General features: G+C 42.4%; 1 protein-coding gene across 11 annotated transcripts in view; it reads right to left on the reverse strand.

The window, feature by feature from the left end:
* The window catches only part of SEMA5A (semaphorin 5A), a 446,528-nt gene that overhangs the window by 300,563 nt on the left and 130,462 nt on the right, over positions 1-15,503 (reverse strand). For all 11 annotated transcript variants that reach the window (XM_075416809.1, XM_075416808.1, XM_075416805.1 and 8 more), the window contains exon 4: positions 1,893-1,992. In XM_075416809.1, the coding sequence (XP_075272924.1) occupies positions 1,893-1,992 (100 nt within the window). The remainder of the gene's footprint in view (positions 1-1,892; positions 1,993-15,503) is intronic.

Raw genomic sequence — 15,503 nt, forward strand, 5'->3', positions numbered from 1 at the left:
ACATTGGCAGCTCTCAACCGTAATCCAGCCTGGATCCCATCTGGGAGCTTCACTGCCTTGCTTACGAAGACAAGTCATGAACCTCTTTAGAAGCTGTAGAACTTAAAAAATGGAAGAGAATCACCCACAGAGAATCTCAATGACAGAAAAGGGATTTAAGAACTTCCAATAGTGTCAAGTTATCACAACTCTATTTTGTTTGGTTTCCAAGACCGAGAACTTCAGGGGAAGAGTTCCCTAAACTCCACTAAAGGGAAAAAAATCAGTTAGAAACTTCAGCTGAGCCAGGACATAGCTCCTGGCTGTGAAAATCATTCTTCTGGTTTAGAAGAACACCACCTTACTAAAGCAGAAGCCTAGAGGTGCAAGCATCACTCCCTGGTTTTGTTTAGATGCTGGGCAAGTAAATCATAATGAGAGTACTTCTCCCGATAGTGTAAACGGAGTAATCTAAGTTTATTTGTAGCTTTGCCACGTCCCACATCACGCATTTCCCTTCTCTACCATTGACTGGGTAGATAAGGGAAAACCATGTTAGAAGGCTACAAATTATCATTTTCACAGCTGAATAGAAACTTGTAACTGTTCAGCTCTTACTGAAATCACTTTGCATATAGTTATTAGTTTTTCAATACTGGTCAGTACAAGAAGATAATGAAAAAAGAAAATGTTGGAATATTCTAAGAGAAATAACTCTTAGAATAATATCAAAAGATATTTCACTGGGGAGGAGGAATTAACAGTGTATTTTCTTCACTGTCTTTATGAGAGCCCAGATGAACAGTACCAGAGGAAAAAAAGAAAGGAGGGAGAAAAAAAAAATAAAATTTTTATCAGTTATTGAGATCTATACAGTGTGCATCAATCCAACACACAATGCCACGGGACTGAGAGGCTCAGACAGCTCTGATTTACGCTGGCTGTCTTTACAAAACAGTGCCAGTTGACAGCCTCATGCCTCATTTCATTTGGCAGCTTACAGAACAGAAAAATCAGCATGAGTGCACGGGATATCCCACTTCAGGTAGGCCAGAGATATATATGTATCCCCACACTCAAACCTTTGCCCCTGTAGACAAGCAACTTCCACTGGCACACAGAAAAAAATTTTCTCGCAGTGCATTTTATGACTCTGTTTTGAATCTCATTTTCAACTAAGAAACAAATTGGGAAACAGAAGTATGTCCCAATGTTAAAACTTACAGAAAAATTAAGTGACTAGAATTTCATTAATTCAAGAGCAGAATATATTCAGAATGCAGAATTAAATAATAAGTTTAGATGGTTAAATTTTTTTGCAAACCAAAAATGTTTTACATATGCTAAGAGAAGAAAAAGCAGCGTTCAAGGACTGTCACTGCTTCGATATTGACACCTAAGACAGTGTCACTGTCAATCACAGCTTGCAAAGTTCTGTCCTACGGTGCAAAAATTATGATTATCACCGACTGCACCACTAATTCTGCAGTCTTTTAACAGATCGTTCCTGGCATTGTACTGAATAATTATTAGAATCATCCAAGCATGAAGAGCCGTGTCATGTAAGTCAAATTTGGGATCATCATATGTTTTATGCTATGGTAACTTTTGTCACATTGTCATAAAGCATCTGCCTGTTCCACTGTATGCATCCATAGTTTGAGAGTACTCCAGGACAGTCACCTTAAAAATGAAAACAGTGTAAGCTATTAGGGTCCTTGATACCAGGTAGTCCATCTTTTAACTGGGTCAGGAATAAGAGAAATCAACATATTTAACGCTCTGTTTAGTGGGTCTGGAAAGCAGGGGAGTCACATGTGAGCAAACTGATGTAAGAATTTGGCCCAATATTCCTTATCGACAAAGAATAAAATCCAGTCTGATGTAACATGAAAATAAAATAGATTTCTCACCTTGCTCCAGCAATAAGCTCTTTTTGTCCTGGGTCAAACGTTAACTGTGAGAAGTCCACAGCATCTTCTGCTCTGAACACATGTAACCAAGGGGCAATTTCTAAAAACAATCAAGAAATACAGTTGTTAGTGTAAATGTCACAGGTGTAGTATGTCAGGTAGCCAATATTACATTTGTAGATACTGTGAGGCTGCAAGTTTTCTCAGTACGGTCCTCTAAGGAAATGTAGGAGACTCTTACCATCATACCACGTATTTTACACTACAGCCCTGTAAAATATATAGAGCAGTCACCCAATACACGCTTGAATGATTTGGTCTGATTTATAAGCCAGATGTTGTTTTCCTCCTTAGATAAAGCAGAAAACACCACACTACAACTGCAATTCGCTGGTACATACTCAAGTCAGATTAATTTTCCATGCATCAGAAGCAGCTGAGGACTAGGAGTTTGGGTTTTTTGCTTTGTTCTTTAAAAAAGGATTCAACCAACTGGAAAACAATGAGGAAAACAAGCAAATTTGACTTTTCATCATTTTCATAATGAAAAGGGTGAGACATGAGGGATGAAAAAGGGAAAATGTTTGACACTCAGGTGAACTTTTTGGTTTTTTAACCTACCTTTCTCAGACCAATTTAGTGCTTCATGAAACAGGGCAGACAAGTAGGTGAGTTGCTGAAAATCAGCAAGGAGCATTACTTGTATTCAGAATAAGAATCTATCCCTACTTTCAAATATTTGCATTACTAGCAGTTATTTTTGCATTCACATCACTAGTTGGATATATAGTGAGGCTATATGAACACAAACATTACGGGAACACAGCATGGTATTTTTTAATTTTTTTTTTTTTTTTTTTACACAGACACACAGAATACGTAAAATCGTTATAATAATATAAATGGCTCCATAAAAAAAAGTGCAGTTGTCCAAAGCCTCATCCTCTAGAATTTCTCTCCCAATTCTCAGGATATTGAAGCATTTCTCTTATTTATTTTTTTTTTTAATGTAGTCACAAACCAGTGGTCCAGAACATATCTGAAAGGTGAAGAGGGCTATGTATGTGTGTCTGGCACAACAGGCTGTGGAACCTTCTATTTGAAGACTATAGATGTGAAACATTCAATAAACAGACCAAAGGTGAGCACATGGCCATGACCATTTAGAACACAGAGCCAACATTAACCACCCTGAGAGTGCCGTGGCAGTGTAATTTTTGGTACTGATATCACCAGTTGCAGCTCAGGTTGCCAATACCTATTTTAAGCTCCTTTTTTCACTCATGAGCATATTTTTCCTTTTGCAAATGTCTGGATTGAAATAATGCATGTCTGGTGCCTGTTTCAGGATGATTTTTTCTTAATTTAAATTTTAAAGTTTTAGCACAAGTAGGTCATCGACTCCTAAGGAAGGGGCCCATGAGAAAAATGTTATTCGGCGTCAAAACGTGTTCAGCCATTGCAGGAAGCCATTAAACGTACTGTGCTGAAGCTGTAGTATCATCACGTCGGAAAAACAGATGCAACCATGCAGTGAAATCACTTGGGTGTCAGAAAACTAACTTCTGCATTTTTAATGACAGCCTGAATGCATCTGGGCAATTTCAGGCCTGTTACGCCAGTTTGTACATGTTCTGCAGAACTTGTAACTAAATTCACTGTTGATTCCATCTGTACTGGATAGGATCTCAAACCAGGGTCCGAACACTGGGCAGAAAAGGGGATGGGGCCACATATTAGATACCTGTGATTACAGCTGCCATCAGGTACCAGCACAGATGCTCTGCATAGAACCTGGCAGGATTCCACAGGAGGAAAAAAAAAAATATACACACACATATATGTTATAGGCCTGCGTAGCCTTAGACATACTTCTTTATCTATTTAAATCTATATATATAAGGCTACACAGGTAAGCCCAAAAGAGGCACTTCTTCACCCTTTCGTACTTGATCTTGCAACCTTAACTTTTCAGTCATGCATTTCGTATGAAACAATCAATTACACAGTTCTAAAAAGTTGAGAAATTAGGTGGGACACGAATATGAGGAAATCCAGATGTAAGTCATGAAGAATCTCACTTACTAGAGAAAAAGACAATAAAAAAACCCCAGAAAAATAAAGCTAAATAAAATTATGTCTATCAGTTTGTCAGCCAATGTCAGCCAATAAATTCCCTCAGACATTTGCGACATAAAGAATATGCACGTGGTCTTCACACAAAACATACACACACTCCCAACCAGAAACAGCTCTCAGTCCTGAGATGCAGAAAGGCTATTTTCCTTGTATCAAGTACTGTGACTAGGATAGAAATGGATATAAAACCATTTTATAAAGTAGCAGAAATTCAGACAAAATCATAATACTGATGAATAACTGATAAAACCACAGAACAAATACCCTACGGAAAAAAACAGGGCTTTAAAGACAGAACAGAGTACCCAGGCCGGGGGTCCAATCAAACCAGTGGGCAGAGGCTGCAAGAGGGGCTGCAAGGACAAGCCAGGACACAGATTTAGTCCGTTGGCTGCTACGTTCCCCTTCCATGTGGTTGCACAGGCCATGGGAAATGCTGCCTTGTACATAGGGGGAATTTGCACTTTTCAAGACGGCAGCCACAGCTCCCTGGGCTCTCTCTGCCTACGCTCACGCCCAGAGGTTTCTGCCTCCAAGGAACAGTCTTGCAGAATCACACACAAGTCTAATCCTAAACTGCCAAAGCATAACTCAGCCTATCAGCGTATCAACACTTAAATTTGTCTTGCTGCGTGCAAATACACAGAGCTGAAAACCCCACTGGCTCAGCAGCAGAACTGCACACAGGCAAAGCCAGACCCGCTGTGGAAACAGCAGTCTCTGAAACAGAGACAAGGCAAGCAACTGAGAATGGAATTACTTCAGCTCCACACTGGTACCTCAAACGGGACCCGTGGTCTCCTGTAAAACCAGGAAAGCAGCAGCGACCCACAGCACGGGTAGGGCAGGGACATCTCCATACACAGAGGCACTGCTGTGCCAGAAGACTACAGGGGAGACTGAGATACAAGGACACAATTCTCCTCCACTTGTCCTGCTGTCTCAGTGAGGCACAATAAGGCTTCAAGGCACAGCAAAAGCAGGTGACTGACACCATTTCCAGGTTTCGAGCAAGGGGGCAGGGGCCAGGCAGGGCAAGGCAAGCCCATGCTAAAGAACACAAAGAGAACGAGGGCTTGCTAAGAAATCTCTCTGAAATCCGATTCCCCTCTGTCTCTCCAAAATACACATTATTTTATCCTGTCTTTGTTGCATTCAGCAGCGTTCTTGCTTGAGGGAATAAGGTCAGGAAGAACAAATGGCAGCTAGAGCTGGGGACTTTTTTCAGCGAACACTCTGACACTGTATCTTATGTGTGTCACAGTGGCATCACATGTCACTCACGAATAAGCCTTTATGCAGCAAAGCTACAACTTTGCAGTACTTCTCTTAGGAAAAACAAACAAACAAACAAAAAATCACCACCAATAAAAAAAAAACAAATAAAAAAAGACAAACAAAAACCATGTAAACTGTAAAAGTAAAAGCTTATTGGTGAAATTCTGGTTTGAGTTACACAAAAATTATGTAACTAAATTAACAGACTAATTAGATTTATTTTCATCTAAACAGCAAAACCTAGTTTTAAAGCCTCAGGTGAAACAAGACCTTTCAGTTCTGTTATGAGTTATCTCCTTAGAGTCAAAAATGCATAATAAGCTATTAAAGGTCCATAAATTATTTTACCATGAGTTTTTAATTTAAATAAAAGTAATAAGCAATAGTAATTTGACTTTATTAATGGTTATCATTACAAGCTTTACAAAATAACACAGCTATAGATTTTGCATACTACTACAGTACCATAAATAAATGTGTAAGTTAATTAAGCTGGCCTGCTGATGTGTAACCTAATCATACTGCCTGCTGATCACAGACGACAAAAAGCAACATCCCTTCCCTTTCCAATTCCAATCCTCCCCTTCCTGGCATTCCCCTCGCTTTCCTCTGCCCTCAGTTCACGGGCAGCACAGTAAAATAGCCAGTCCTTTAGTGACTTCTCTCTTCTTAATCCTAATACTGAAAATACTTATGCAGACACACCTTCAACCTGGATTTTTTTTTTTTTTCCCCCTTTAAAACTAAGTATGTATGTTTAGCATTCTGCAGACATCAGTCTCAGACTTAAAGCTGTCCATGGAAAACTCTGTCATGGTATACATACAGTCATGACAACACCTAGTCTCCAACACACGCTGTGTCCTTCCAGTACATTCAAGACATACTTACCCTTAGCAAAAAAAAAAGGATTTTTTTTTTTTTTAGTTACTATTACAGGGCTGATATCTGCAGGCTTTCTAACTCAAAAACATTCCAACAGAAAAAGCACATTTTCCCATGGAACTAAGATTCTGAGAAAGCTAACGCGCTCTTTAACGTGCTGTGAATCACATGCTGTGGGTTTTCCTGGGGGGGTTCAAGTCTTGGAAGGGTTTTTTAACAGCTTAGATTTAATGGAAAAAAAGATTGTCATGGCTCATAAACCTATGGCAAAGCAAACACACTGAAGCCCCCTCAGCTCCTAGGAAAGGTCAAGGGAGTCTCCTAAAGAGCTTTAAAGACAAAAGCGGTTAACAATCAAAGCTCGGAAGGAGGATGTTAGATACTCATACAAAAAATGGAAGTCCAGAAATCTGTCTTGGTTTTACTTTAAATTCAGTAATTTCACAAATTCAGCTACTTTAAATTTACTGCCCAATAGGCCATAGCTTGTTTTGTTTACATTGCCCACGGACTTTCCAAGGGCCGAGCTCTACGCTTCTTCACAAATGAGTCAAGTTCTCTCTACCCTAAGCTTCATTATTCAGCCCTTAAAAGTAGAGCTACAGTAAGCAGCTAAATAAATTGAGACATGACTAATAAGGAATAGAGTGGTATGTTTCGAACTAAATTCAGAAGTGATCTGTAATGGTAAAAAACACAGTTAAAAGACAACAAAGACCTCTTTGATTTCATTAGAAAATTAACATAGATATTAAAATTTTCAGTAGTGTTTATGGTGTATGTATGTGACACCTCATGCCATGGTGTCCTTTTTGAAAATCGTGAGCACAAAGTTAAACATATGCACAGTACCACCTTCTTGAAAAGCTCTGTCAGCAAAATAATTAATAATAATAATAATACCACAGTTGAAAACTAGCAGATTTGCAATATTAACAGAAGTCTCTGGGTGGCATCGGTACCACAAATACACTAATCTTATCACAAGAAAACTAAAATATACTACTGCACACTAAAGTTACTCTGTAATTAAATGTATCTAATCTAAGGATGACACAATAATCTCATCTACCTGAAGCTGTGTAATGATTTTAGCCTAACTTAGATCCTCTCTTCCTGTGACACTCAAGTGACTTCACTGTCCTCTTCAAAGGCAGCGAGACAAGTCAGGAGTCTCCACAGCGATGTGCCACGCTGACTCCATTACACCACCCCCACTACCTTGGTGCCAGTCTCATTAACCGGAGGGGAATCTATTAAGCAAGTTGTCACGGCTGGCAAGAGGCGATCCAACTGTTCACTCCTTCAGCGCATCCTGTTGCGAAATTTATTTGCAACAGTCACTCTTTTTTTTTACCCCCTCTTGGTAATGCAGGTTGGCGGGGACAAGATAGCAGAGAGAAGTCCCAAGGCCATCAAAAGGGACTTCAGGGCACTGGGGCGACTGGTTGAGGGATCAGGGGCGCAGGTGGTGTTTTCCTCCATCCCATCAGTGGCAGGGAACAGCACTGAAAGGGGCAGGAAAACTCACTTGGTTAACAGGTGACTCAGGGACTGGTGCCATCGGTCAAATTTTGGCTTCTTTGATCATGGGGAGGTGTACACAGCACCGGGCCTGCTGGCGACAGGTGGAACTCAGCTATCTCAAAGGGGAAAAAGGATTCTTGGCCACGAGCTGGCAGGGCTCATTGAGAGGGCTTTAAACTAGGTTCGAAGGGGGAAGGGGACATCGCCCAGCTCACTAGGGACGAGCCCAGGCTTGGCGTGCCAGGGTCAGGGGTGAGATTGACAGCCCGGCTCAAGTGTGTCTATACCGACGCACGTAGCATGGGCAATAAACAGGAGGCGCTGGAAGCCATTATACAACAGGACGGCTACGACTTGCTCGCCATCACAGAAACGTGGTGGGACAACTCGCATGACTGGCATGCTGTCATGGATGGCTACAGACTCTTTAGGAAAGACAAGGAGAGGTGGTGGAGTTGCTCTATATGTGAGGGACCAATTGGAATGCATCGAGCTTTGCCTGGGGTGAAATGAGGAATGAGTTGAGAGCTTGTGGGCTAGAATTAAGGGACAGGCTCACATGGGTGACATTACTGTGGTTGTGTACTACAGGCCACCTGCCCAGGAGGAGGAAGTTGATGAGGCCTTCTACAGGCAGCTGCAAGCAGCCTCACAGTCACAGGCCCTGGTTCTCATGGGGGACTTCAACCACCCTGACAGCAGCTGGGAAGACCATACAGCTAGGCAGGCACAATCCAGAAGGTTCCTACAGAGCATCCATGATAACTTTCTGATGCCAGTGGTGGAGGAACCAACAAGGAAAGGCGCGCTGCTGGACCTTGTATTAACAAACAAGGAGGGAATGGTGGAGGATGTGAAGATTGGAAGTAGACTCGGCTGCAGTGACCATGAAATGGTCGAGTTCAGGATCCTGCGTGGAGGAAGCAGGGCGATAACCAGCATCAAAACCTTGGACCTCAGGAGGGCTAACTTTGGCCTCTCCTAGGAGGAATCCTGTGGGCAAGGGCTCTTGAAGGCAGGGGGGTCCAAGAGTGCTAGTCGCTGTTTAAACGACACTTCCTCCATGCTCAGGAGCAGTGCATCCCCCTGAGAAAGAAATCGAGCAAAGGAGGCAGGAGACCTGCATGGCTGAACAAGGAGCTTCTAGGGGAGCTCAGGTGGAAGAGAAAGGTCCACGGAATGTGGAAAGAGGGGCAGGCCACTTGGGAAGAATACAGGAATGTGGTCAGAGCACGCAGGGATGCGACAAGGAAGACCAAAGCCCACCTGGAATTGAAGCTGGCAAGGGATGTCAAAAACAACGAGAAGGGCTTCTTCAACTACGTCAGCAGCAAAAGGAAGGCTAGGGACAATGTGGGGCCGCTGCTGAATGAGGCGGGTGTCCTGGTGATGGAGGATGCAGAGAAGGCAGAGCTACTGAATGCCTTCTTTGCTTCAGTCTTCAGTGCAAAGGCAGGCCCTCAGGAATCCCAGTCCCTGGGGATAAGAGAAGAAGCCCACAGAGAGGATGACTTTCCCTTGGTCGAGGAGGACTGTGTGAGGGATCACTTAAGCGATCTGGACGCCCACAAATCCATGGGCCCCGATGGAATGCACCCACGCGTGCTGAGGGAGCTGGCAGATGTCATTGCTGAGCCACTCTCCATCATCTTTGAGAGGTCCTGCAGGACAGGAGAGGTGCCCGAGGACTGGAGAAAGGCAAATGTCACTCCAATCTTCAAAAAGGGCAAGAAGGAGGACCCAGGGAACTACAGGCCGGTCAGCCTCACCTCTATCCCGGAAAGATGACAGAGCAGCTTATCCTAGAGGTCATCATCAAGCAAGTGGAGGAAAAGAAGGTTATCAGAAGTAGATAACATGCATTCACCAAGGGGAAATCATGCTTGACCAATTTGATAGCTTTCTACGATGACATGACTGGCTGGATAGATGAGGGGAGAGCAGTGGATGTTGTCTACCTAGACTTCAGCAAGGCTTTTGACATGGTCTCCCATAACATCCTCCTTGGGAAGCTCAGGAAGTGTGGGCTGGATGAGTGGTCAGTGAGATGGATTGAGAACTGGCTGAATGGCAGAACTCAGGGGGTTATCATCAGTGGTACTGAGTCGAGTTGGAGGCCGGTAACAAGTGGTGTCCCCCAGGGGTCAGTACTGGGCCCAGTCTTGTTCCACTTCTTCATCTTCTTCAGTGACCTGGATGAAGAGTTAGAGTGTACCCTCAGCAAGTTTGATGACGACACAAAACTGGGAGGAGTGGTAGATACACCGGAAGGCTGTGCTGCCATGCAGCGTGACCTCAAGACGCTGGAAAGTTGGGCAGAGAGGAACCTGATGAGGTTCAACAAGGGCAAATGCAGGGTCCTGCACCTGGGGAGGAACAACCCCATGCATCAGTACAGGCTTGGGGCAGACCTGCTGCAGAGCAGCTCTGCGGAGAGGGACCTGGGTGTCCTGGTGGATGACAAGTTAACCATGAGCCAGCAGTGTGCCCTGCCTGCCAAGAAAGCTAACAGGATCCTGGGGTGCATTAGGAGGGGTGTGGCCAGCAGGTCGAGGGAGGTTCTCCTTCCCCTCTACTCTGCCCTGGTGAGGCCCCATCTGGAGTACTCTGTCCAGTTCTGGGCTCCCCACTACAAGAAAGATGAGGATCTACTGGAGAGAGTCCAGCGGAGGGCTACGAGGATGGTGAGGAGACTGGAGCATCTCTCCTGTGAGGAGAGTCTGAAGGAGCTGGGTTTGTTTAGCCTGAAGAAGAGAAGGCTGTGAGGGGACCTAATATATGCTTATAAATATCTCAAGGGTGGGTGTCAGGAGGATGGGGCCAAGCTCTTTTCAGTGGCGCCCAGTGACAGGACAAGGGGCAATGGGCACAAACTGAAGCACAGGAAGTTCCGTCTGAACATGAGGAAGAATTTCTTCCCTCTGAGGGTGATGGAGCCCTGGAACAGGCTGCCCAGGGAGGTTGTGGAGTCTCCTTCTCTGGAGATATTCAAGACCCGCCTGGACAAGATCCTTTGCAGCCTGCTGTAGGTGACCCTGCTTTGGCAGGGGGGTTGGACTAGACGACCCACAGAGGTCCCTTCCAACCCCTACCATTCTGTGGTTCTGTGATTTAAGGACACAGTTAGGTGCACTTGTAAACACTTTGCTGCGACACTTCAGAACTCCGTTGTTCCTAACTATTTTGAAACCAGGACCAAGAAAAACAAGATTTTCTGCAATAATTTCTGTGGATCGTCAGTATCAATGCAGTGTGATTTTAAAATTCCCATTATAATATAAATATACCGATGAATAATAAATTCACTATAAGACCTTCAGGAAAACAAGCACTGCTCTGTGCTGGGAAAAAGAGAAGAAAAATGACACGTCACAGCCTGTTCCATCTTTTACAATTCAATTTTGTCTATACTTTTGGATTTTTTTTACGTTTCCAGTCACCAGTCTTTACTAGCTCTTTCACTGTATTCTCTCCTCACAGAAATGCTTTAAACACAGCCTTGCTGCTAAGTCATTGGCCCACTGCAGATGAAAGGAAAAAAGGTACCACAGCTGAAGCGAAGAAAGGAAATACATGCAAATACTGTTCCACAGGTTCCAACAAAAAAAAGCGGACTCCGTCATGACAGTTCATGCCAAAGAAGGGCTGTACTACTTGCAGAACCAATCACAATCCACCCCTGCTTATCTGAAAGAGGCTGAGGCTTCGTTTGTCAGCAACATAGCTTATTTTTCTACGACTTCTTCAAGACATGTGTTGCTCAGCATTTGTGTATGACTCCATGTTTTAAATAATTTTAAGGAGTAAGTTTTAAAAACAACAACAAAGTAGTAAATAACAGGAAGAAAGCAGCTATAGTTATAAACATGTAAGTGACAATATAAGACATCAAACGTGGGTGTGTTTTTCCTCAGATGAGCTTCTGAAAACACAGCTGCAAACAGACTTCTAGCTCAGGCATCAAGGCTTGTGCGGTTGTCATTGTAGTGGAAAGAAACCTACGCTACACCTGAACAAACTGTCTCGTGCACTCCTCAGGCTGCAGTGCTGTGAAGCTGCACCATAACTATGGTGGTTTTATTTCTGGTACAGTGTTTCAACCCACAGAAATGCAAGTTATTCTTTACATATTTGTAAAGTCATTCTTTATATATTTGTACTTAATGTACATTATTGTACATTACTTAATGACTGAAAGTCATTCTTTACATATTTTTACTTACTTTGGACCAAATTCTTCCTCTGTCCTAGCCTAGCACTGTTGCAAAATAGGCCAGAATGGGCTTTTCTTGATGGGTATATTGCTGTTGGAAGCATTATCCATGAAATCATTAAAAGTGCCATTTGTTTTGAGAAAGACAAGCAAAGACAAGACCAGACAAGAAAAACATAAACCGAAAAACTCATCTAACAAATATAGTACGCACAGCAAATATTTTTCCATTTCTGTTACAGAAAAGACTCATTCTAGAAGTACCCCAGTAAAAACAACATGCTAATCATACTCATCTCCAAATCAGAGCACAAACATCTGCCCTGCTACTTGCTATTCTTCCATAACACCCATGGTAGCAGCGGAACTCTTTGAAGATAGCAGCACAGTAGAAAGCAGAGAAGGTCTGCCCGTCACAGGTTGCTTTTCCAAAACCTGTAATTCCAGACATATGCTTTCTATATGCAGTGGTGTGTTGGCAGATCCACTGCCAGGATCATATACCTCCTTAGCTTTATGATCCCAACTGCTCAGGCAGGTTGTCTTGCAGAACTGTATCCCTTCGGTGACTGCGTCTTGCCCACGCCGTGGAGCTCTGCCACAGGAGCTTTGGGGAAAAGCCCACAGGGAGGTGCTGCAGAGTGCCTGTTCCCCATGCTGTGCATGCAGGCAGGCTCCCTGGAGGATGCAAAGCCAGGACACTCCTAATGCTGTCCTTCTTTAGAATGCATTTCAGGGGCAGAGAAAATAATTATTAATGCTCCTTAAAACAGCACAGCTTAAAGGTAGTACTGGCATTGCATTTTAGTCCCAGAGTGGAAGTTACGTACAAGGAACAAGTGATCTGACCCTTAAACACCAAGCACATATACACTCCACCAGGATGAATTAAAGGCCAGGAAGGTGCCATTTCTGTAATTTTTAGTGTACCACACAGACAAACTACTGCATTAAGAAACCTAGTGAAATGGACAAACAAAAAAAAAGCAACACTGACATTTAAACCTTACAGAAAGAGACAACTCTGGTCTAAAAAAAAAAAAAGAAAAAACTGAAAAGCCAAGTCAATCCCAGCCCAATGCCTCAGCGAAACTCTTGGTCCACCTGTAACTCAGGTTAGAAGGTAGCTGGCATGTCCACTTTTTCATACATATGGTGCAAACATCCAGGTGTCAAGGCTAAGGAGGGTCATGGATTACGCAACAGTTCTAACAGTCTTTGCTACCAGAAAGCTCTAATAATCTAAATGGAGAACATCAGAAGCAGACTGGTTGCAACATATGCAGAGAAAAGTACTAGCTCAACAACAAAAAGATGGCATCAGCTGACATCATTTCATGCTTGTCTGTAAAATGAAAGGATTAGGATAGATAAGTCTGTTACAATACTCAGGATTGCATTTTAATGAAAAGGACATTACATGTAGCCCTTACTATACAGAACACATTTATACTGGGGCCATGTACACCGCTGACTTTAGTAATACAGGATCAAGAGTATGTGGTCATCATATCTGGGAAACAAAAGAATATGTACTTATAGTGGCTAATCCCTAATTTTTAATAAAACTGAAAATTAAAAATATTTCTTATAAAAATTCAGAATTTGTTTATCTAGATAGTACACCAAAAAATATAGACATTCTGGTAATTAGCCTGTAATTAATAAGAACTGTACGGTTTCTAAATAGAGAACCAGGAAGTTATAAGAAAATAAAACATCATTCCTTCCCACCAAGGAAAAAATAAAAACAACTGTTTAGGCAAGGTTAGCTAACACAATGCAGTCCTCTATAAAAGAAAAGCTGGAGTTATGATTTAGCCCAGTCATGATTTAATCAGAAACCACAAACTAAAAGATTCCTCTTTTAAGTCCTACCACACTACATTTGGTTCCCCTTTGGAAACACAAAAATGTGTCAGATCTCCATCTGCAGCCCAGAGCTCATCTTTGCTTATGGGGGGGAGAGGGGGGGAACCACAACAAAAAGACAAAACCAACGTCAAAACTACAGCTCCCTTTCAAGCTCCGCTATTCTGGAGGTCTCTATGGATGACAAACAAGGCAGCTGCTTTCCTTTTACTACCCAACACAACTTAACCCAGTCCTGAAGCTTGCCATTCCTTACAAAGGGAACTGCAGAGGCCAAAAAATAAACATGTTGTTCTACCCTTATCTAGAAGCTCTGCCAGCTCTTTGAGCTCCTCTCCACTTTAAATCAGCTGTAATAAAACAAACCCCAAGACCATAAACCTCTTGACATTCTCCAGAAAGTTCACCACTTGCTTATTGGGCCTTCATGCTTTAGACAACTGTTACAGCTTCAGAACGATTCTGGAGGTAACGAGGCAGGGCTATAAGTAATTTATTTGTTATTAATGGAAAAAAACAGAAAACGAAGCATACATAAAGTATATGTTTCTTGACTTTAAACAAGTGAACTTTAACTTCTTTCTTAAGCCTACTGTAATCTTACTTCCTTCTACCCGACTCCTCGTGTCTTTCATTAGTTCTCTCATTAGGCACGAAGTCACTGCCTCCACTCCCCGGCAGGGCAGGTGCAGTCACAGCAATTGTGCTGCCCTGGTTCCCTGCCCTGCTTTTACAATCCACTCTAACCTCCAAAGTCTCAAGGTCTAAAGTCCAGCCTGCATTCCTCTTTTCTTTGTCCTGCCAGAGCTTCCCCAGCTAGAAGTACATATTTCTGTATTCTTATGTGTGTGCATATGTCTATTACTGGGATAATTAAAGGGAATTTGGGTTCTGACCGTCTGTGCCCTCAGGGAAGAGACAGTAACATCTGCTGGAATGACTACTTATTTCTTATTTTTCTGTACAAGGGTTTTGAATTGTTTATGCTTCATTGTTCAAACACACAGACTGCATACAAATACAAGAAGGTGTAAGGGAAGAAAGATTGAACCCCCACCTAGATGAAAGCGGTTTCAGCGCTACGAGCACAGTTTTTATATACTCAGAATCACTCGTGAGTTCTACAGAAATTATGCAGTGACAAGGTATCAGCCATGATATACAATTACAACTCCTTTGAGTTTTCTTTCTCTCATACACAGAAACAGCATGAAACTGGAGCCCCAGACCGTTCCAGAACAAAAAAGAAAAAAAAATAAAAAATAAAACCTACTTTGCAAAGTTACACTAGCCAGCTGGAGGAGTCCTCATTAACCACACCCTTCCCACTTCTAAGGAAACAAACCCTTGATTCAAACATGGTGTATCTGATGTTACAATATTTTTAAATTATACAGTATCAGTCATTTGAGGATAGCATTGTACTTAAAAATAATAACTAAGTATGCTTAACAACAGTTTAAGTTGCCAAGAACTGTGCTTAAAAATTTTCAGTTGCCTGATCTTCCACACCATATTCTGAACAACAAATGTAAAGTGACTGTCAAGTAAGCCAAGAAATGAAACAGAATGTCCAAATCCTGGTCTGCTTTAAAGCAAAAGGCCTACCAATCTTTACTAACTGTTCAAATTAAGAACCATGAAAATATCATGCCAGCACACTATCACCAGGAAACAAATAAAAATTAAGGAAAAAG

Source organism: Opisthocomus hoazin, chromosome 3 (genome assembly GCF_030867145.1).
Source record: "Opisthocomus hoazin isolate bOpiHoa1 chromosome 3, bOpiHoa1.hap1, whole genome shotgun sequence".
NCBI lineage: Eukaryota > Metazoa > Chordata > Aves > Opisthocomiformes > Opisthocomidae > Opisthocomus > Opisthocomus hoazin.